At 40.4% G+C, this 21,918-nt stretch overlaps 1 protein-coding gene across 2 annotated transcripts in view; it reads right to left on the bottom strand.

The window, feature by feature from the left end:
- VWF (von Willebrand factor) overlaps positions 1–21,918 on the bottom strand; it is a 250,378-nt gene that overhangs the window by 24,712 nt on the left and 203,748 nt on the right. For both annotated transcript variants that reach the window (XM_063134384.1, XM_063134386.1), the window contains exon 46: positions 18,278–18,318. In XM_063134384.1, the coding sequence (XP_062990454.1) occupies positions 18,278–18,318 (41 nt within the window). The remainder of the gene's footprint in view (positions 1–18,277; positions 18,319–21,918) is intronic.

Below are 21,918 nucleotides of genomic sequence, written 5' to 3'. Positions count from 1 at the left end.
CCTTCCCACTAAATTAGGCATCTGCCTACCTGCTACAAATCCACATTGATCCTCCCCTATATATTCCTCTATAAATTTATTCAACCGCCTTGCTAAAATAGTTGAAAAAATCTTAGCATCTTGGTTTATTAATGAAATAGGTCTATATTAATCAGGGACAGTCAAATCTTTATCTGGTTTTGGTATTAAAATTATTAATGAATGTTCCCATGATTCTGGTGTTCTTTCTCTATCTTCAAAAAGGGCAAAAAGGAGGAACCTGGGAACTACAGACCAGTCAGCCTGACATCCATCCCTGGGAAAATTCTGGAGCAGATTATAAAGAAGTCAATCTGTAAACACCTTGAAATCAATGCAGTGATTACTAGAAGCCAACATGGATTTGTCAGGAACAAATCCTGTCAGACTAATTTGATCTCATTTTTTGATAGGATAACCTCCCTTGTGGACTGTGGGAATGCTGTGGATGTCATATATCTTGACTTCAGCAAAGCTTTTGACAAAGTACCACATGACATTCTGATTAACAAACTAGCTAAAAGTGGGCTAGATGGAACAACTATTAGGTGGATCCACAGTTGGCTACAGAATCGGACTCAAAGAGTACTTATCAATGGAACCTTCTCAAACTGGGGAGAGGCAACGAGTGGGGTGCCGCAGGGCTCAGTCCTGGGCCCAGTGCTCTTCAACATTTTTATTAATGATTTGGACAAGGAGGTGCAGGGAACGCTGATCAAATTTGCAGATGACACAAAATTGGGTGGGATAGCTAATACCCTGGAAGACAGAAACAAACTTCAAAGTGATCTTGATAGGCTGGAGCGCTGGGCTGAAAACAACAGAATGAAATTTAATAAGGATAAATGCCAAGTTCTACATTTAGGGAATAGAAACCAAATGCACAGTTACAAGATGGGGGACACTTGGCTCAGCAATACTACAAATGAGAAAGATCTTGGAATTGTTGTAGATCACAAGCTGAATATGAGCCAACAGTGCGATATGGCTGCAAGAAAGGCAAATGCTATTTTGGGCTGCATTAATAGAAGTATAGCTTCCAAATCACGTGAGGTACTGGTTCCTCTCTATTCGGCCCTGGTTAGGCCTCATCTAGAGTATTGCGTCCAGTTCTGGGCTCCACAATTCAAGAAGGACGCAGACAAGCTGGAGCGTGTTCAGAAGAGGGCAACGAGGATGATCAGAGGTCTAGAAACAAAGCCCTATGAAGAGAGACTGAAAGAACTGGGCATGTTTAGCCTGGAGAAGAGAAGATTGAGGGGAGACATGATAGCACTCTTCAAATACTTAAAAGGTTGTCACACAGAGGAGGGCCAGGATCTCTTCTCGATTCTCCCAGAGTGCAGGACACGGAATAACGGGCTCAAGTTAAAGGAAGCCAGATTCCGGCTGGACATCAGGAAAAACTTCCTGACTGTTAGAGCAGTGCGACAGTGGAATCAGCTACCTAGGGAGGTTGTGGGCTCTCCCACACTAGAGGCATTCAAGAGGCAGCTGGACAACCATCTGTCAGGGATGCTTTAGGGTGGATTCCTGCATTGAGCAGGGGGTTGGACTCGATGGCCTTGTAGGCCCCTTCCAACTCTGCTATTCTATGATTCTATGATTCTATGATTCTCCTTCCAATATGGAGTTATACAACTTCAATAATTTTGGTACTAATTTTTTTTAAAAAACCTTATAATATTCTGAGCCTAAACCATCTACCCCCGGTGATTTACCCACTTTCAGATTCTCAATTACTTCTTCTACTTCTCTTTGAGTTATTACCTTTTCCATTAACTCTTTATGTTCTATTTTTATTCCCTTCTTTATATACTTTTCTATATAAGCTTCCAACTTCTGTTTTTGAGTATCCTTTCCCTTCCTTATACAATTCTTGATAAAATTCTTGAAAATTTTTTATTTTACCCTTCATTGTATGACAATAATTCCCTTGTTTATCCTTCAATATTCCTATCCCATTCCTGGCTTTTTCCTTTTGTGTGAGCCTGGCAAGCAATCTAGAATTTCTGTTGCTATTTTCAAAATACTCCCTTTTCATATATATAAAATTTTTCTGAACTTCCTCTAAATTTAAATGTTCTAATTGTTTTTTCTTTGCTTGTATTTCTACTAATTTATATTTATTTTTAGATTGCCAATAATCTTTCTCCAATTTCTTAATCTCTTCCTCCAATTGTTCCTGCTCTGCTATTTGTTGCCTCCTTAAATTACACATTTCTCTAATACATATCCCTCTTGTTACTGCCTTCATGGTATCCCAAACTACTGCCCTTGACGTTCCTCCCTTCTCATTAATTTCCCAAGTCTCTGTCAGTTCTCTTTGCATTTTTTCTACCACTTTATTATACTTCAAAAGTTTTGTGTTTAATTTCCACCTAAACGCTTCTTTATAATTCTTTCTAACTATAAACTCTAAACTTAGCAATGCATGGTCTGTTACTTTTATTACCCCCATTTCCATTTTACATACCTTACTTGCAAACTCTTTTGAAACCAATATATAATCTATTCTAGAGTATGTATGATGAACTGAGGAGTAGTAAGAGAAGCCTGGATTCGACCCATTCAGTAAACGCCAACAATCTACATAATCTTTTTCTTTTACTAGTTTATTCAATATAGTAATATTATTTCTCTTTTCCACATTAGTGGGGTTTGATCTATCCACTCTATTATCCATTACCATATTAAAGTCCCCAGCTAAAATAAGATGCCCCTCCCTAAACTCCTCTATTTCTTTAAATAATTCCATAAAAAACTCTCTATGTCTCTCATTGGGGGCATAAACATTGACTAATGTATATTGTTCACTTTCAATTTGTCCCTTTATCATAAGATATCTACCATTATCATCCTTTTTTATAGTTTTCAATATAAATCCACTTTTTTTTTGAAATCAAAATTGCCACTCCATTTTTTTTTGATGTCCCCAATGACTTTTCATAATAAACTGACCACTTTGTCCGTATTTCATTTACGCCGTCAAGTTTTTGGTGTGTTTCTTGCATCATAATTATATCAGATCTTTCTTTATTTAACATTTGTTCTATTCTCCTCCTTTTCACGACTGCCCCCAGACCTTTAACATTAAGCGTTGATACTTTAATTTTTTTATTCATATTTACCCTTTTGATTTTTCTTCCAATCCCGTGTGCTCTGCAACTCATAAACATACACAACAAAAAACACAAACCCTAAACCCCCCTTCAACTCCCTCCCTCCCACCCTATTAACCCCCCCAATCTCCCATCCCCCCACTACCTTCCCCCCCCCATATCCCCGTGAGTCTACCACTCCGGCCATTAACTACCTTAGGGAAGGGGGGAGGCGGAGCTCCGCCCGAGTGGCAAGATCTCTATACTTAACAGCTTTTATGTATTATTATCTCATAACCATTCAACATTTTACCCCATCCCAGACGCCCCCGCTTCAGCTCCGTTTCCAGCTTCAGCTCCAAGACTTGCTTCCTTAGATAAACCCAGACTCTTCAGCAACTCCATGCCTTGATCCAAAGAGGTTACTCTGTGTTGACTCCCACCATATGAAAACTTTAAGAAAATAGGGTAACCCCAAGCATATTTTATTGCATTTCTTGTTAACGTTTCAGTTATTTGCTTAACGCTGCATCTCCATTGGAGTGTTTGCTGACAAAGATCGTTGAATACTTGCACTGCTTTGCCTTTATGTTTTATCATAGCCATGGACCTCAATTTCTTCATTACTTGCTCCTTTTTATAATAACTGCCAAATTTCACAAGAATGTCCTTGGTTCCTCTGTAATTTGCTCCCCCCACTCTGTGGATCCTTTCCAGGTCACAGTCTTTTATATCCAGATCAGGCATCATATCATTGAACCATTTCAGTATTATTTTCTCAAGTCCTCTGCTGGTTCTTCAACAAAGTATTTAATACGTACGTTAAAACGTCGGTCCTGATCTTGCAATTGAATCAGCTTTAATTCTTGTTCCTGGAATTTCACCTCACAGCCTTTTTCAAAGGCATCCTGCCTTTTCTCCACTAATTTTACTTCAGCATCTTTATAGCTTTATCATTCTGAGCGATCTTGTCTGCGAGCACCCCCATCCTTTTATCCACCTTCTTATCATTTTCATCCATCTTCTTACTCAGTGTTGCTGTACTGTCCAAAATCAGCCTCTTCAGAGCTTGGCAGCCATGGAGTCAGCGAGTTTCTTCTGATGCTCTAACCGGCTTAGCCGGGAAAAACAATTATCTCACTTTTAATGGGCATAAATCTTTAATCAAATGATGGAAAAGGATTATGAATGCTAGCTCTCTAACTTGCCAGTGTTGGAAAAGCTGGAAAAGATAAGGTGAGAGCTTACGGAATGTTATTATAAGCATCTGTGGAAAATGAAAGTAAAGCTGCCTGCTGCTGTGGCGCAGTGAAGCAGAGAGAGTTTGTTTTTGTTAGATGCTGACTTGATTTATAGCGAATCTCACCTCTTATCTTCTATTTCAAAGTGGAAAAGACTGAAATACTGGCTTTATAAAGAGGAAAGCAGTTTGTTGTAGTTTTCGTCGGCTGGCGAGAAGGGGGGTGAGCGGTGGTGGAGAAATAGCAGCGTTCGGTGAGGGGGCGAAGTGTGGCATTGATAGACTGTGTATGGCTAGTTCTGGTCCCCTCTAGTGAATGCTGTTGTGAATCTGATGTATTCCCCCCCCCTGAGAAGAAGAAAGAGTGTTTAACACAGAGAAGATAAGCTAATAAATAAACTGCCAAGAAAGGGAGCTGGACTTAAAGATTTATGCCCTGTCCAGAAGTGTCCTATGTCTAACATTAAAAGGAGAATTAGGAAGGAGTGGAAAAGGTTAAATACACACAAAAAAAGAAACCAAGTAACCATAATCTCTCCAACCTGGAAAATCCAGTCCCTGAAGGAGAACAGGAGGACGAAGATACAGACCCAGTTTTCTTAGATACAGTGCCAAAAAAAGAAAAAAAACATGGCTGAAGGGGGAAAAGCAATTGGCAGTCAGCCACCTTCTTTAGTGGAAATTAAAGCGGCAATTGCAGAAAACAACACTGTTATTTTCCAAAAAATGGATCAGCAAATGGATGTTTTTAGACAACAAATGCGTGTCCTGACTAATAAGACAACTGAGAACTCAAAAAATATCAGAAATTTGGAGACAAAAGCTGATTTGAACCAGAAGAAGCAAGAGGCTTTTGAAAAATCAACAAATATTAAATTTAAAGATTATGAATTAAGACTGATAGCCTTGGAGGATCAATCTCGTCGATCATTGATTCGAATAAAACAGCTAAAGCAAACACAAGGAGAAGATCTAAGAGAAATCATCCTGAATTGGTTCAAAGAGCTGATGCCTGACCTACCAATAGATGGATCGGATTTAGATCGAGTTCACCGTGTGGGGGGGCAAAACTACAAAGGGACTAGAGACATTTTGGTGAAATTTGGTAATTATTACAAAAAAGAGCAACTTATGAAAGAATTGAGATCTATGGCCCAGTTGCAGTACAAAGGCAAAGCAGTGCAAATTTATAATGATCTCTCTCAACACACACTAAATTGGAGACGTAGTATTAAACCAATAACTGAAACACTAATGAAGAACAAAATCACTTATTCGTGGGGTTATCCTGTTTTTCTAAGATTTACTTATGGGAGGGGGGAACACAGAGTAACCTCACTGGATCAAGGTAAAGAGTTGCTGAAGAGGCTGGGTCTGTATGGGGAAGCAAGTGGGACTGGAATGGATGGGGGGGAATGAGGCTGGGACATCTGGGGTGTAATAGAACTGTTAATCATATTTTGAGATAATTGCAGATAGAAATGCTAAACATAGAAACTTTGCCGGCCAGGCGCAGCACTGCCTCCCCCCTCCCTTTAAAGTAGATGACTGGAGTATTAGACTCACGGGGATGTGGGGGGGATCAGAGTGGGGGGGTGGGGAGGGGGGGAAGGTAGGAGGGAAGGGGTTGGGATAAGGGGGTGGGGGTTTGTTGTATGGAGTTTGTGTTTTTATGTAAGTAAATTTGAGTTGCAGAGCACAAGGGATCGGAAGAGACTTCAAAAGGGTGAATATGGATAAAAAGATAAAAGTATCAACACTCAATGTTAAAGGTTTGGGGGAAGTCGTGAAAAGGAGGAGAATAGAACAAATGTTTAATAAAGAAGGATCGGATATTATAATGGTCCAAGAAACACACCAAGGCTCCGAGAATTCGAATATGATAAAATTAAAGTGGTTAGCCTATTATGAAAAGTCATTAGGGACATCAAAAAAAATGGAGTGGCCACTTTGATCTCAAAAAAAAGTGGGTTTATATTAGAAGAAATAAAAAAGGATGATAATGGCAGATATCTTATGTTAAAAGGTAAAATTGAAGGAAAGGTATATACGCTAATTAATGTGTATGCCCCAAATGAGAGACATAGAGAGTTTTTTATAAAGTTATTTAAAGAAATAGAAGAATTCAAGGAGGGGTATGTTATATTAGCTGGGGACTTTAATATGGTTATGGATAATAGATGGGACAGGTCAAATCCCACTAATGTTGAAAAGAGGAATAATATAACTACATTGAATAAACTAGTAAAAGAAAATGATTATTCAGATTCGTGGCATTTACTCAATGGGATTAAGCCTGGATTCTCATATTTTTCCCCAGTTCATCATACATACTCCAGGATAGATTATATATTTGTCTCAAAAGATTTTGCAACGAAGATTTGTAAAATGGAAATGGGGGTAATAAAAGTAACCGATCATGCCTTGTTAAGTTTAGAATTCACAGTCAAGAAGAATTATAAAGAGGCATATAGATGGAAGTTGAATACAAAAATATTGAAATATAATAAAGTGGTAGAGAAAATTCAGAAGGAATTGTCGGAGTCATGGGAAATTAATGAAAAGGGAGGAACAGCTGGGTCAGTCGTTTGGGACACCATGAAGGCTGTAGTAAGAGGAATTTGTATTAGAGAGACGTGTAGCTTAAAAAGACAACAACGTGTAGAGCAGGAAAAGTTAGAGATAGAAATTAGAAATCTGGAGGAAGAATATTGGAGAGGTAAAAATAAATATAACTTAGTAGAAATACAAGCTAAGAAGAAACAATTAGAAAATTTAAATATAGAGGAGGTTCAAAAGAATTTAATTTACATGAAAAGGGAATATTTCGAAAACAGTAATAAGAATTCTAGGTTGCTTGCCAGACTCACACAAAAAGAAAAAGGGAGGAATGGGATAGAAGCATTGAAGGATAATCGAGGGAATTATTGTCATATAATGAAAGATAAAATAAAAATTTTCCAGGAATTTTATCAGGAACTATATAAGGGTAAAGAAACTCAACAAGAAAAGGTGGAGGAGTATATTGGAAGGTTTATAAAGAATGGAATAAAACCAGAATATAAAGAGCTAATGGAGAAGGTAATAACTCAAAGAGAAGTTGAAGATGTCATTGATAATTTAAAAGTTGGTAAATCACCGGGAGCAGATGGTTTAGGACCAGAATATTATAAGGTCTTCAAAGAATTTTTAGTTCCAAAGTTACTGAAACTTTATAATAGGATATTATTAGGAGAGAAGATACCTGAATCATGGGAACACTCATTGATAATTCTAATTCCAAAACCAGATAAAGACCTGACTAGTCCTGATTCTTACAGACCTATCTCGTTAATAAATCAGGATGCCAAAATTTTCTCATCTATTATGGCTAAATGGTTAAATAAATTTATATCAGAATACATAGGAGAAGATCAATGTGGGTTTGTGGCAGGAAGGCAGATGCATAATCTAGTGGGAAGAGTTTTAAATGTAATAAATGTAATAAAAAAATCAAATATCAAGGCAGGAATTATGGCATTGGATATTTTTAAGGCCTTTGATTGTGTGAGCTGGCAGGCATTAAAGATTATTGTAGATAAATTGGGATTTGGAAATAAATTTAAAAACGTAATAGAACAGTTATATTCCCAAAATACAGCTGTAGTGGTGGTAAATGATGGACTCACTGAAAAGATACGACTAGCCAGAGGAACAAGCCAAGGATGTCCGCTCTCGCCGGTCCTGTTTGTAATGGTTATGGAAGTATTGGCGAAGGCACTAAGGGAGGATGAAGAGTTAGAAGGAATTGGAGAGGTAAGGGAAATAAAGTTAAACATGTTTGCGGATGATACTTTATTGACCATTAAGAACCCAATAAGAAAAATAGAAAGAATTAAATATCAGTTGAGGGAATTTGAAGAAATTACAGGGTTAAGAATAAATTGGTCTAAATCAGAGATGATGTTGTTTAATTATACTAAGAAGGAAGAAAAGGAATGGGAACATAAGGGAATAGAAATGAGAGTTAAGGAGGAGATTAAATATTTGGGAATTAAAATTACAAAAAAATTAGAGAATCTTGAAAAGGAGAATTTAACGAGGTTAAAGAAAGAGGTATTAGAGAAATTGGAGAAATATAAAAGATTAAATTTATGTTGGTTTGGAAGAATAGCCTTAATAAAAATGAAGATATTAGCTAAAATTAATTTTGTGTTTAGGATGTTACCAATAAAAATATCAGAAACTGAGATAAAAAGTTGGCAAAATATTATTAATAAATATTGTAATGGAGAAAAGAGAGCAAGAGTGAATAAAAATAATTGGTATCTAAGCCAAAAAAAGGGTGGATTGGGTCTCCCAAATATAAAATTATACTACGCAGCAAATAGATTAAGACATATTGTAGAAGCAATTATAGGAGTAGGAGATTTATATTGGATGGAAGAAAAAACTATAAGTAACGTAGAGATGAGCTTGGACAATGTCTTTTTTAAAGATGGAGGGAGAAAGTGGGTTGGAAGTATAGATAATCCACTCCTGAGGACTCAATGGGAAATTTGGAGTAAATTTAAAGGGAAGCTGCTTCCGAGTAACTCTCCCTTAGCACCGATAATAATGTTAAAGAATTTCCCAGAGGATCTGAAGGGTAGATTATGTAAAATATTAAAAGAGAAAAGCAAAATGAAACTAAAGGATTGGTTAAGAGATATAAAAACAAGAGAGGATATGGAAAAATTGTTAAAGGAGAAAAAATTATCTTGGTTAGAATATGGGCAATTAGAACAATGGAATAAAAAGTGGATTAAAGATAATAGAGTTTGTAGAAAGATGACGAAGTTTGAAGAGTTAATAGTAAATAAGGAAAAAGGTAAAGGAGGTAGTATAGTTTTAAAAGGGTTAATGAGTGAAATATATAAAATATTGTTAGAAAAGGAGTTTAGAGAGAACTCAGAGAAAATGGTATGGGTGTCAGATTTGAAGGTACAAATAGGGCGACAGAGATGGGAGGGACTATGGAAACAAAGAGTGTTGAGAAGTTTATCAGTGAGAATAAAGGAGAACTATTTTAAAATTTTATGGAGGTGGTACCTAACCCCGATTAGATTGAATAAAATAAATGATCAGCATTCAGCAAATTGTTGGAGAGGTTGTGGGGAAAAAGGAACGTATTTACATATGTGGTGGCAATGCAAATATGTACAAAGATTATGGAAGATGGTGTTTTTGGAAATTGAAGAAATAGTGGGAATGAAAATAGAACAAACACCAAAGATTGCATTGCTGTCACTATTTGAAGATATAAAGTGTGGAAAAGAAACTATAGAGCTGATATCGAGTTTGCTGGTTGCAGCACGATTGATGGTAGCTAGGAACTGGAAGATTCAAGGGGAATATTCTATTGAAGAATGGTACAAAGAAGTATGGGATATAGCCATTAATGATAAACTGACATGGAATATTAAGTGGAGAAAAGGCGTAACTAAAATAAATGAGTTTGAAGGAATCTGGAAACAGTTCCTAATATTTGTGTTTACTAAGGGAAGTGGGAAACCGCCAGCAGAAGAAACGATCAGATTTTGGACTCAGGAATAGATCCCGAGGTGGGGGGTGCACTTTTATGTTAAGAATGATTATGTTGTAGTATGATAATGTATATTATTATTTATTATTATTATTATTATTTATTTATATAGCACCATCAATGTACATGGTGCTGTACAGATAACACAGTACATAGCAAGACCCTGCCGCATAGGCTTACAATCTAATAAGTTGTAGTTAACAATAAAGAGGGAAGGAGAATGCAAACAGGCACAGGGAAGTGTAAACAGGCACCGGGTAGGGTAAAGCTAATAGTATAGAGTCAGAACAAACTCAATATTTGAAGGCTATAGGGAAAAGAAAAGTTTTTAGCTGAGTTTTAAAAGCAGTGATTGAGTTTGTAGTTCTCAAGTGTTCTGGAAGAGCGTTCCAGGCGTAAGGGGCAGCAGAAGAAAAAGGACGAAGCCGAGTAAGGGAAGTGGAGGTCCTTGGGCAGGCGAGAAGCATGGCATCAGAGGAGCGGAGAGCCCGGGCGGGGCGATAGTGTGAGATGAGAGAGGAGAGATAGGGAGGAGCTAGACCGTGAAGAGCCTTGAAGGTCAGCAGGAGAAGTTTATATTGGATTCTGGAGTGAATTGGAAGCCAATGAAGAGATTTCAGAAGTGGAGTGACATGGTCAGAGCGGCGGGCCAGGAAGATGATCTTAGCGGCAGAGTGGTGGACAGAGACCAGCGGACTGATGTGAGACGAAGGAAGGCCAGAGAGAAGAAGGTTGCAGTAGTCCAGCCGAGAGATAACCAGTGCGTGAACGAGAGTCTTGGCAGAAGAGACAGACAAAAATGGTCGAATCCTGGCAATATTATATAGGAAGAAACGACAGGATTTAGCTGCAGCCTCGATAATACTTATTCAACATATATGTACTCAACATTTATTCAATATGTATGTAGCAGTTGTTTGATGTTTCTTTTTTTCATTATTATTACTATTGTAATGTTGTATGTTTATATAGTGTAGAAAACAAATAAAAATTATTTAAAAAAAAAAAGATCTTCCATTGTAGTTGAAGTTGGCACTGTGCCAGATTTCTCCGCCATCTTGACAGATCCGTTGCTTTCACTCTCGCTGTTTTGTGAACTTTCTTCTGTAACCACTTTCTCAAGACGGGCCCAATTATGATTAGAAGGCCGTACTCTTTGCCAGGCAGCCTTCCCAGGGTTGTTGTTTTTTTAAAAAATTTTAACGTTCGGCATGGATCTATTTAAAACTCTCACTCAATGTCCCGTTTACAGTCCGCACCGTCTCTTTCCTACGCAGATAAACACTTCTTTCTTCGATGCTTTTTAAAGGGTGAATTTACTGCCAATTAGTCCTTTTCCTCAGATAAGGAATATAAATCACCGTGCTTTATCAGACTAAGAGACGGAAGAGCTCTAACATTCCAAAGCCAGTTTTATTTTCATCGCTCCCCCCTCCGTTCCATCTGATTAATTTACAGCCAGACACCGGGCTGCTTTTCACAATCCTTATGCTGATTCTGCTTCCAAAAACTTCCAAAAACAGGATTTTCACCCTCTCTTAGCAATCATAATCATTTTCCTTCATTTTCATTAACGACCCATGCCTTTTAAATGAGATAATTAAGTTTCATTTCCCCCCCCCCGAACGGGAGTTCTCAAGAAGAAATCTTACCCTTCATGGTGTCCAGCTCCGCCCCCCCAAAGTGAAGCAGAAGTTGAGGGGGCAGGATTACAGTTTGAGATTGATAAACAAATGGTCAAAGAACACCTAATTTCCTTGAATGAGTTCAAATCTCCAGGGCCCGATGAACTGCATCCTAGAGTAATGAAGGAGCTAGCGGAAAAATTCACAGAACCTTTGTCTATTATCTTTGCAAACCCATGGAAGATGGGTGAGGTGCCGGACGACTGGAGGAGGGCTAACGTTGTCCCTATCTTCAAAAAGGGCAAAAAGGAGGAACCTGGGAACTACAGACCAGTCAGTCTGACATCCATCCCTGGGAAAATTCTGGAGCAGATTATAAAGAAGACAATCTGTAAACACCTTGAAATCAATGCGGTGATCACTAGAAGCCAACATGGATTTGTCAAGAACAAGTCCTGTCAGACAAATTTGATCTCATTTTTTGATAAGGTAACCTCCCTTGTGGACCGTGGGAATGCTGTGGACGTCATATATCTTGACTTCAACAAAGCTTTTGACAAAGTACCACATGACATTCTGATTAACAAACTAGCTAAAAGTGGGCTAGATGGAACAACTATTAGGTGGATTCACAGTTGGCTACAGAATCGGACTCAAAGAGTACTTATCAATGGAACCTTCTCAAACTGGGGAGAGGCAACGAGTGGGGTACCACAGGGCTCAGTCCTGGGCCCAGTGCTCTTCAACATTTTTATTAATGATTTGGACGAGGAGGTGCAGGGAACGCTGATCAAATTTGCAGATGACACAAAATTGGGTGGGATAGCTAATACCCTGGAAGACAGAAACAAACTTCAAAGTGATCTTGATAGGCTGGAGTGCTGGGCTGAAAACAACAGGATGAAATTTAATAGGGATAAATGCCAAGTTCTACATTGAGGAAATAGAAACCAAAGGCACAGTTACAAGATGGGGGATACTTGGCTCAGCAATACTACAAACGAGAAAGATCTTGGAATTGTTGTAGAGCCAACAGTGCGATATGGCTGCAAGAAAGGCAAATGCTATTTTGGGCTGCATTAATAGAAGTATAGCTTCCAAATCACGTGAGGTACTGGTTCCTCTCTATTCAGCCCCGGTTAGGCCTCATCTAGAGTATTGCGTCCAGTTCTGGGCTCCACAGTTCAAGAAGGATGCAGACAAGCTGGAGCGTGTTCAGAGGAGGACAACCAGGATGATCAGGGGTCTGGAAACAAAGCCCTATGAAGAGAGACTGAAAGAACTGGGCATGTTTAGCCTGGAGAAGAGAAGATTGAGGGGAGACATGATAGCACTCTTCAAATACTTCCTGACTGTTAGAGCAGTGCGACAATGGAATCAGTTACCTAGGGAGGTTGTGGGCTCTCCCACACTAGAGGCCTTCAAGAGGCATCTGGACAAGCATCTGTCAGGGATGCTTTAGGGTGGATTCCTGCATTGAGCAGGGGGTTGGACTCGATGGCCTTGTAGGCCCCTTCCAGCTCTGCTATTCTATGATTCTATGATTCTATGATTTGCACAAATTGAATACCCAATTTGGTACTACACCCACGGGTGCATTTGGCACAAATTTCAGCTGCAAATTGCACAAATTTGCATATTCTGCACAAATTATGGCTGTAATTTGTTCAAATTATGCACATTTGTGCAATTTGAGTCCATAATTTGTTCAAATGTTTTTTAGGTGTATGTATGTATATATATATATATATATATATATATATATATATATATATATATGGAAACTCTGCCAGCTGGTTCAACTTGTTGCACACTGAGTTGGGCCAGCTGGCAGAGGATGGAACTACGTCTGGGGTGTGTGTGTGTGTGTGTGTGTGAGCCAATGGAAGCCAACCAGATTCCTTCAACATTCCCATACCATTACAGCACTGGTTTTAAAGTATAAGTGATTTTCCTTTAAATTCCACAAAGGGAAATATATTAATATATATTCAACACTTGAATATAAAAGAGCTATTAGTTCACTGAAATTATACACATAAAGATATAGTTGATTAGTGACATTCAACTTTTCTAAACCCAGGATTTAACTTTAACCTGCAAAATGGGAACCACTTTAATGTTTTCACTTCCATCCAAACTACACATTACATCGGGGCGGGAAACGTACTGTATGACCTATGGGCTGCATGCAGCCCCTATCCATCCCCTACCCCCAGGTGGCCCCTGCCACCCACTGCTGCAAACCTGCCCAATGTATGACAGTTGTGAAAAAGGTAATATCCATTTTGGGGAACATTAGGCACAAATCAGAAATAAAACTGCCAATATCATAAAGCCTTTATCCTGCATCCACAATTGAAATACTATGTACAATTCTAGTCATCAAATCTCAAAAATAGTAATTTGTAGCTGTAGAAGATGCAGGAAATGGCAACCAAAATGATCAATGTGCTGGAGTAGCTCTCATAAGAGGAAAGCTTACACTGTTCATGGCATTATAACTTTGAAAAAAGTGAATAAAGGGAGGACATGATAAAATATGATGTGGAGAAAGTGGATATGTATAATAATAGAAGCCAGAGTGATTCAGTGAAGTTGATTGGTGGGAGATTAAGAACATAAGAAGAGCCCTGTTGGATCACACCAAGTGTTCATTTAATCCAGCATTCTGTTCACACAGTGTCCAACGAGCTGCCCACAGAAAGCCACAAGTAGAACATGAGTACAACAGCACAGCACCCTCCCACTCATGTTCCCCAACAACTGATATACACAGGCATATTGTCTCTGATACTAGAGGTACCATATAACTTCTGATGTTGGAAATGATACATAGCCCATCATGATGTGTAGCCACTGACAGTCTTAGCCTCCATGAATTTGTTTAATCCCCTTTTAAAGCCATCCAAATTGGTAGTCATCACTACATCTTGTGGAAGAGAATTCCATAGTTAAACTATGTGCTGTGTAAAGAAGGACTTCCTTTTATATGTCCTGAAGCTCTCACCAATGCCCTTCATGGGATTCAGGACAGATAAAAAGTACTTCTTCACACAATGCATAGTTAGCTGTGGAATTTGCTACTGCAAAATATAGTGATGTCCACCATCTTCCATTTTTCCACTTGTGGGTTACAAGCAATAAGTTGAAACTGCATGCGATAAACAACTTACAATCACAGAAAGGACATTCCAATGACTTCAATGCAATTTACTACGCTCTTGAGATCCTGATCCCTTTCACTCGAATGCAAATCCCTATGTTTAAGGTAGGGTCACATATACGGGATTAATTTATTTCTACAGGAAGTGGGACACTAAAACATTTTGTGTTATAGAAACCCCTTTCCTAATTCAGTGGCCCAAGTTTCCACAGAAAACTTGAATTTTCTAAATCCTTGTTGTTGGAAATAACTAAGTTTGCACAATAAGTTTTCAATAAGTTTGCACAAGTCACAATCAAATATCCAGATATCAGTAATGATCCATGTGTTTGGAAAAATTCCCATCTGGAACAAAAGATTTCATAATATCCACTGGGATCAGTCCTAGACAGTAAAACCTCATTAACAAGTAGGTTACTGTAAGGGAGTTGGGAAATAATGAACATTTAAAAAAATCTCAAATGCACCTATGAAATGCTGAAAGAGAACCTTACAAGGCCCTGTCAACATCTGCTCACACTGCTAGCCGATGCGACCCATAAAAGCCTATATCAAGGAAAAAAAGTGTCTGTGTCTTCCTTAATCACGCTGCTCAATAAAAGCCTGGGAAACCAGATGACTGTTGCAAGATGATTCCATTTGGTAAGTCAAGCCACCTGGTTGGAAGTTTAAAGTGCTGTGAAATGAATGCAGTTAAACCAAACTGTGGGAGGATAAAGCTGGTAACTGGACACTAGGTGGAAATGTAACGGGATTAAGAAAAAACCAAATGACTCCAGTAATACAATTGCAACAAAAACTCTGAATATGAAACCATTCAATTGATAAGTTAGTTGGGGGGGGGCAGGATGGAGAGGTGAGGAAAGAAAAGGGGGGATTTTCCTTTAATGGAAAGTGAAGGATAGTTAAAAATACATTTTCAAGACTGGGAAGTTTAAGGGTGAGATATATTAAGCATTGCTGCAATGCAATCGAGATCAAACACTGATGCAAATGAGGCCAAACACAGGAGAAAACCAAAATATTATCCTTTACAAAATTATGCATTTATATATTTAAAGAAGAGAACTGCTAGAGTAGGGCTGGGCCACATTCCCTTCCGAAGCCAAAACGAGATGAGTCACCCACCCACCCTTTTTTTCTCTCTCTCTTTCTGTCAGGGGCCTGTCAGGGATGCTTTAGGGTGGATTCCTGCATTGAGCAGGGGGTTGGACTCGATGGCCTTGTAGGCCCCTTCCAACTCTGCTATTCTATGATTCTATGATTCTTTCCTCTTCCTTCCTATCCAGAGAAGGGACAAATGGTTATTGTTAGAGGTCTGAACTGATCGCATGCAGAAGGGGGGGATTTTGAAATTGGGCCAAAGGCTGCAGGTTGCCATCCCTGCCCTGCGGGTTTGTTTACTATAGTATAATGATGGAAGGAAGGTACCATTTTATTGTCTGCTGCACTATTGTTTTATTGTTTTGTAATATTTGTATTTTTTACTTTTTTGTATGCTGCTCTGGAAATGCTCATTGATGATTGAAGGGCAAGGTATACAATTTAGAAATAAATGAGGCTATCTTACACACCCTTACCTGGGAGTAAATCCCCCTGAATTTAGTCAGACTTATTTGTGAGTAGACATACATAGGATTTTACTGATTTTAATTAAATCAGCTTTGGTCCGCCAGGACACACAAAGCAAGAACTATGGAGAACACCGTAGCTTAAAGCCCGCTTGAAACCACACAGCTCCTGAGTCCACAAACTTCCAGGTTGGGTGGGTGGAGTAGAACTGACCATCTGCAACCTAGCTAATGCTGTTCAGGGAATGAGAAAGGCTTGTTTCCCACTGCATTAAGTGCTGAATGAAGCCCCCTTAGTTTAACCCTATGCCTCTCCCCTCTCATCCACCACTTGGGATGGTCAAAGTTTAAGCATTACAATGAATAGGAAAAACAAGCTGCAAACTAGGAATGGCTAAATCCCCAACTGGCTGGAAGAAGGCTGCTGAGTTTTAATGAATTAAAAACAGAAGCAGTAGCAAGAGTGAGTAAAGCTGCTAACGCTTTAATGAATGGAAAAACCAGGCTACATTCTGTGAATGGGGAAAAGAGGGCATGGGAGGGGAGGAACAGTTGGGTCCACCACTTGACCAGGTTACAGACAGATCACAGAGGTATGTCTAGGATTTAACGTGGGGGATAGGGCATGGTGCTGCTGAAGTTTTCCACAGCCGCATTTAAGAAAGAAAGAAAGAAAGAAAGAAAGAAAGAAAGAAAGAAAGAAAGTGGAGTAAAAAGTCTTTCAGAAACTGCGCCTTTTCCAGAGGGAAGCAGCAGCATTGCTGTGGACTGACAAGAATGTCATGTGTGGCAAATGACCTCAAAGTGCTCCCCCTCCACATCAAATCACCTGTGAATATTGGCCCCTGAAGTAATTCAAAAAGCACTTTTTGAGTGAGCAAATTGTTTCTCAAACTCTCTCTGTAATCTTGTGGATTTTTGCATTCCAAGGCAGCTTAACGTTCCACTGGTATTCCCACATATACCCTGGAAAAGTCTCTTGGTCTTCCTTGCTTCTTAGGATAATAGAGATAGCAATGACTCATCTCACACATATGAAAAAAAACACGTTGCAGAAGTATTCAGAAAGGACCGAGGAGAAGACAGATCTTCCTCTTCAGGGGTACGTGGAGGCCACATTCCAGTGATGGACAGGTCTGAACACAAAAGGGGCAAGGCAAAAAGACTGCCAGTATCTAAGCCTTATGAGAGGTGTTCCAATCTTTTAGAACATGAGAAAACTGCACAAAAGCTAGGAAGTCACCAAAAGATCAGTGCTTGGCCAGGGGAATGGGGCATGACCATTTGGAGAACCCCGGAGGGCCAGATTGGAATCCCAAGAGGGACAGATTTGATCCCCTGGCCTGAATTTTCCCACCCTTGTTCTAAGGAATCTGATGAGGATCAGAATATTGCAATGCAGAACCTGATCAGCAAATAGAGGAGGAGAAGGGGTGGGGGGAGACGCCTGCTTCCGTTCCATTGTCAAGCTCAACACTGATCATGTTAAAAAGCCTTCATTAAGTCATAGAAAACTACATGCCATGGAAAGACTGGGGGAGGGGCTATAACTCAGTAGCAGAACTCAATGCTTTGCTTGCAAAACGACACAGCTGAGGAAGGTCAGGGAAAGAATCTCGCCTGAAACTCTGGGGAGCTTCTGCCAGTCAGTGTGGACAGTACTGAGCTAGATGGACCAATGGTGTGACTCAGTGTAAGGCAGCTTACCTGGGTCCCTATGCCTTCTCCTGACATCTAATTTTCTATGTGGAGGAAATGTTTTTTTTATGGATGAGCATTCAGTAATGTGAGACCTGAAGTCTGAAGTTGTGCAGCTCAGACAGAGATTTACCACTTCAGTAAAAATAGGCCTACGATTTACTGTTCATATGTGAACAGGTCAAAAGTGGCTTCTCCAAAGAGGGTGGAGTCCAATATGAAACCATTTCAATACGATATCCCTTAATTTGCACAGCTGAAGATAATTTAAACAGCTGAGTAGTTATGATCTTACCCCAAGTATGGTTCCATTGAAAACGCAGCCAACCGCCGGTTCTGTAAGAGAAAGTATTGTGCCTATTAGTCACAGTCCCTTCAGTACAACTACGGGGCTTTAAATATAACATATTCTGAACATGGACTGCTTTATATTAGAAGCTCCCCTGTGAGGTTGTCTATCATAGCTGCTGCCTTTGACCAATTGTTTTGCTTTTCTCCTCAGAAGCTCCCCTCCTCACCCTACAATTCTGGCTTCCCAGTGAGAAGTACCATCACATTTATCTGCCGAGTGTATTTATTTATTACATTTTTATACCGCCCAATAGCCGAAGCTCTCTGGGCGGTTCACAAAAATTAAAACCATAATAAAACAACCAACAGGTTAAAAACACAAATACAAAATACAGTATAAAAAGTAGGGATGTGCTCCGCTCCGATTAGGAGCGTAGAAGCAGTAGCGGATTGGCCTGCTCCGCCTTACCCAGAGGCGGAGTAGGAGCGGACCGCGGACCCCCTAGAAGCAAGGCGAAGAGAAGCGACCATTTTTCGGAGCTCCGAGTTCAGTCGGAGCGCTCCGGTCGCCATCTTGAAAACATTTCGCCATAGGATTGCATTGCGGCAAATAATCGCGCATAACTACGTTGTTTTTGAAGCTATCGTTCTGGAAATTCTTGTGCACAGAGAGTCGTGGATGGGGGTCATTTTGAGACCACTCTCACCTCTCTGCGTGCTGTGGTTCACGTGCAATATTTTTTTAAAAATCGGGTCAACCGCGGGGCTCAAACTGCGTTTCGGCTTTTCGCCCATAGGATTGCATTGAGGGAAAGAATCGGGGATAACTGGGGGGGGGTTTAAGCTATCGTTCTGAAAATTCTTGTGCACAGAGAGTCGTGGATGGGGGTCATTTTGAGACCACTCTCAACTTTCTGCATCGTACGGGTCGCGGGCTAGAAGTTTTTTAAAAATAGGGTCAACCGCGGGGCTCCGTTTCGGCTTTTCGCCCATAGGATTGCATTGAGGGAAAGAATCGGGGATAACTGGGGGGGGGTTTAAGCTATCGTTCTGAAAATTCTTGTGCACAGAGAGTCGTGGATGGGGGTCATTTTGAGACCACTCTCAACTTTCTGCGTGCTGTGGTTCACGTGCAATATTTTTTTAAAAATCGGGGTTTGGGTTTTTTTTTTTTATTATTATTATTATTTTGGAAGCGATGACAGGCACATTCAACTCCCAATCCTGATGAGAATTCATCTCCTCAGAAAGCATCCTCCTCCAATCCCAGCGTTGGAGGGGGGACTAAGGCAGACCCACCCTGAGAACTTTCTGTTTTGTGTCTCTTTGTGGGTTGGCGTTCGTGGAGGGAACACTTACTTAGCTAGTGCTCCTGCTTTGGAGATAGATTAATTTAATATAGGTTTAGTTTGGCGCGTGTGTGTGTTTGTTTGCTTCTTTCTGACTTGTAGCTTAGTTTGCCCTGTGTTTTCCCCTTACTTTGATTTAATATAAACTTTATTTTTGAATTTTGGAGTGTGTGGTTGGGTTGGTTGCCCCCCCCTTCCCTGTATTAAAGCCTGACTGTTCTGCTTTTGTGAAAGCTTTCTTTTGAAAGCATACACACACTTTTTGTCCCATTTCCCTACATTTATATTCTTAAACATATTTTATTATATTCTTTCACATAGTCCATTAGTATATATTCTCATACATATTATATTAGTATTCATATTTTGTTCTTCTTATAGTAGTGGTTGGTTCTTTTTCCCCCTCCCCTCTCTTAAATCCTGATTGTGTTTCCTTCTATCTTCTATATACCAAATATACCAAAAAAATTGGATTCTCTTTTTCTTCTCTGTGTAACTTCGACGGAGTGGGCTGCTTTTGTCAAGTTCAACAGGCAGCCACAGATTGAGCATTTTGGGGAAAGCATACGCACACCATTTCCCTATTCTTAAACATATTATTATTATATTCTTTGACATAGTCTTAGTAGTCTATTAGTATACATTCTCATACATATTAGTAGTAGTATTCATATTTTGTTCTTCTTATAGTAGTGGTTGTCCCATTTCTTGTCCCATTTCCCTACATTTATTAGTAATATTCTAAAACATATTATTATATTCTTGTAGATATTCTTAGTAGTATATTCTCATACATATTAGTAGTAGTATATTTTATTGTTCTTGTCCCATTTCCCTACATTTAAACATATTATATTCTTCTTATACATATTCTTAGTAGTACCTTATACATAGTATTAGTAGTATTAATATTTTGTTAGTCATCATGAAAAGAGAAAGCAGGCGTGCTGAAAGCAGCAAGGCTCAGTCTGCCAGCAGGGCTTCCTCTCCTCCTGTGAAACTCAAACGGGCAACTCCTTGGCTGACTGCTCCAAAACAGAAGCAGGACAAGCAGCAGGCAGAGCCACTCTCTTCTGCAACTTGTGCCCGGCGTTCTCTTTTTGAGGGTGGGAATGGGAAAAGTGCCCGTTTGCAAGAGGCACGTGGCAGCAGTGCCATTAGAGGAGGAGGAGTATCCCCAACTCCTTCATTCTCCTTTCAGCCCACGAGCCCGCTGATGGACCTAGACGAGGTCCTCAGCACAGTGGAGGGGGGGGAGGAGGAGGAGGCGGTGGGCCTCCAGGATGTGGGGGCTGAGGAGGAGCAGCAGCAGGCCGAGGCTCTCTCCCCAGTCTCATCCCACACCCCTGTTTCTGTGGCAACACCAGAGAGCTCAGGCGGGCAATTGGTGGTGTCACCACAGAAACGAAAGACAAGCATCGTGTGGGACCACTTTGAGTTGGGAGCGGATCCCCGCTTTGCTGTCTGTCGCCACTGCAAACTCAGCCTAAGCAGGGGTTCATCGACAGGGCATTATGGAACCAGCAGCATGAAGATGCATCTTCATAGGCAGCACCAGGCGATCTTGCTGGGGAAAGAGGCGGGCAAGGCGACTGGTTCCAGGGGAAAGCCGAAGGCTGCTGCTGGCACTGCCACTCTAAGCTCTCCATCTCCCATCCCCACAAGGGTTAGGCAGGCAACCCTGCAGGACATGGGGTGGGGGAAGTATTGACCCACAAGATGGCGTTTTCCAATGCCCACCCAGGGTGCTACTGTGTTGGGGCATCTGCCGGGACTGACTCCTCCCCAATACTAGATCTATGACATGTCACTCTGCCTGCCCCTCTGCTAGCCTGTCCTCCTCGGTGACCGACTCGCTGGGATGGTTTGCGTTTGCAATGCGTGACTAACTGCAATGCTGGCTTAGAAACCAGCCATCACTTCCTTGTGCCCCCAGAAATGCCCGCAGCCTGCCTGCCTGCCTGCCCGCCTCCCCCGGGGTGCTGCTGTGGTGGGGCATCTGCCAGGACTGACTCCTCGCCTACTCTGCCTGCCTCTCTGCCCGCCTGGTGCCTGGTTTGCTCCCAATCGTCCTCCTCTGTGCCCCTCAAGGCGTAACTGCTGGCTTAGAAAGAAACAACCAGCCATCTTTGCCTCACTTTGCGCCCACTTATGGGTTGGTTTGCTATGCGTTAGTGCTCAAGCCATCCTTGCGGCACTACAATGCATGCTGCCTGCCTGCTTTCCATTGATGGTGCTATATAAATAAATAATAATAATAATAATAATTCTCCCCTTCCCGCCTTGCAGCGATGGT

Source organism: Elgaria multicarinata, chromosome 9, assembly GCF_023053635.1.
Source record: "Elgaria multicarinata webbii isolate HBS135686 ecotype San Diego chromosome 9, rElgMul1.1.pri, whole genome shotgun sequence".
Lineage (NCBI taxonomy): Eukaryota > Metazoa > Chordata > Lepidosauria > Squamata > Anguidae > Elgaria > Elgaria multicarinata.
The sequence above is the reverse complement of the archived record's forward strand: the minus strand, read 5'-3'. Positions and strand labels throughout refer to the sequence as shown.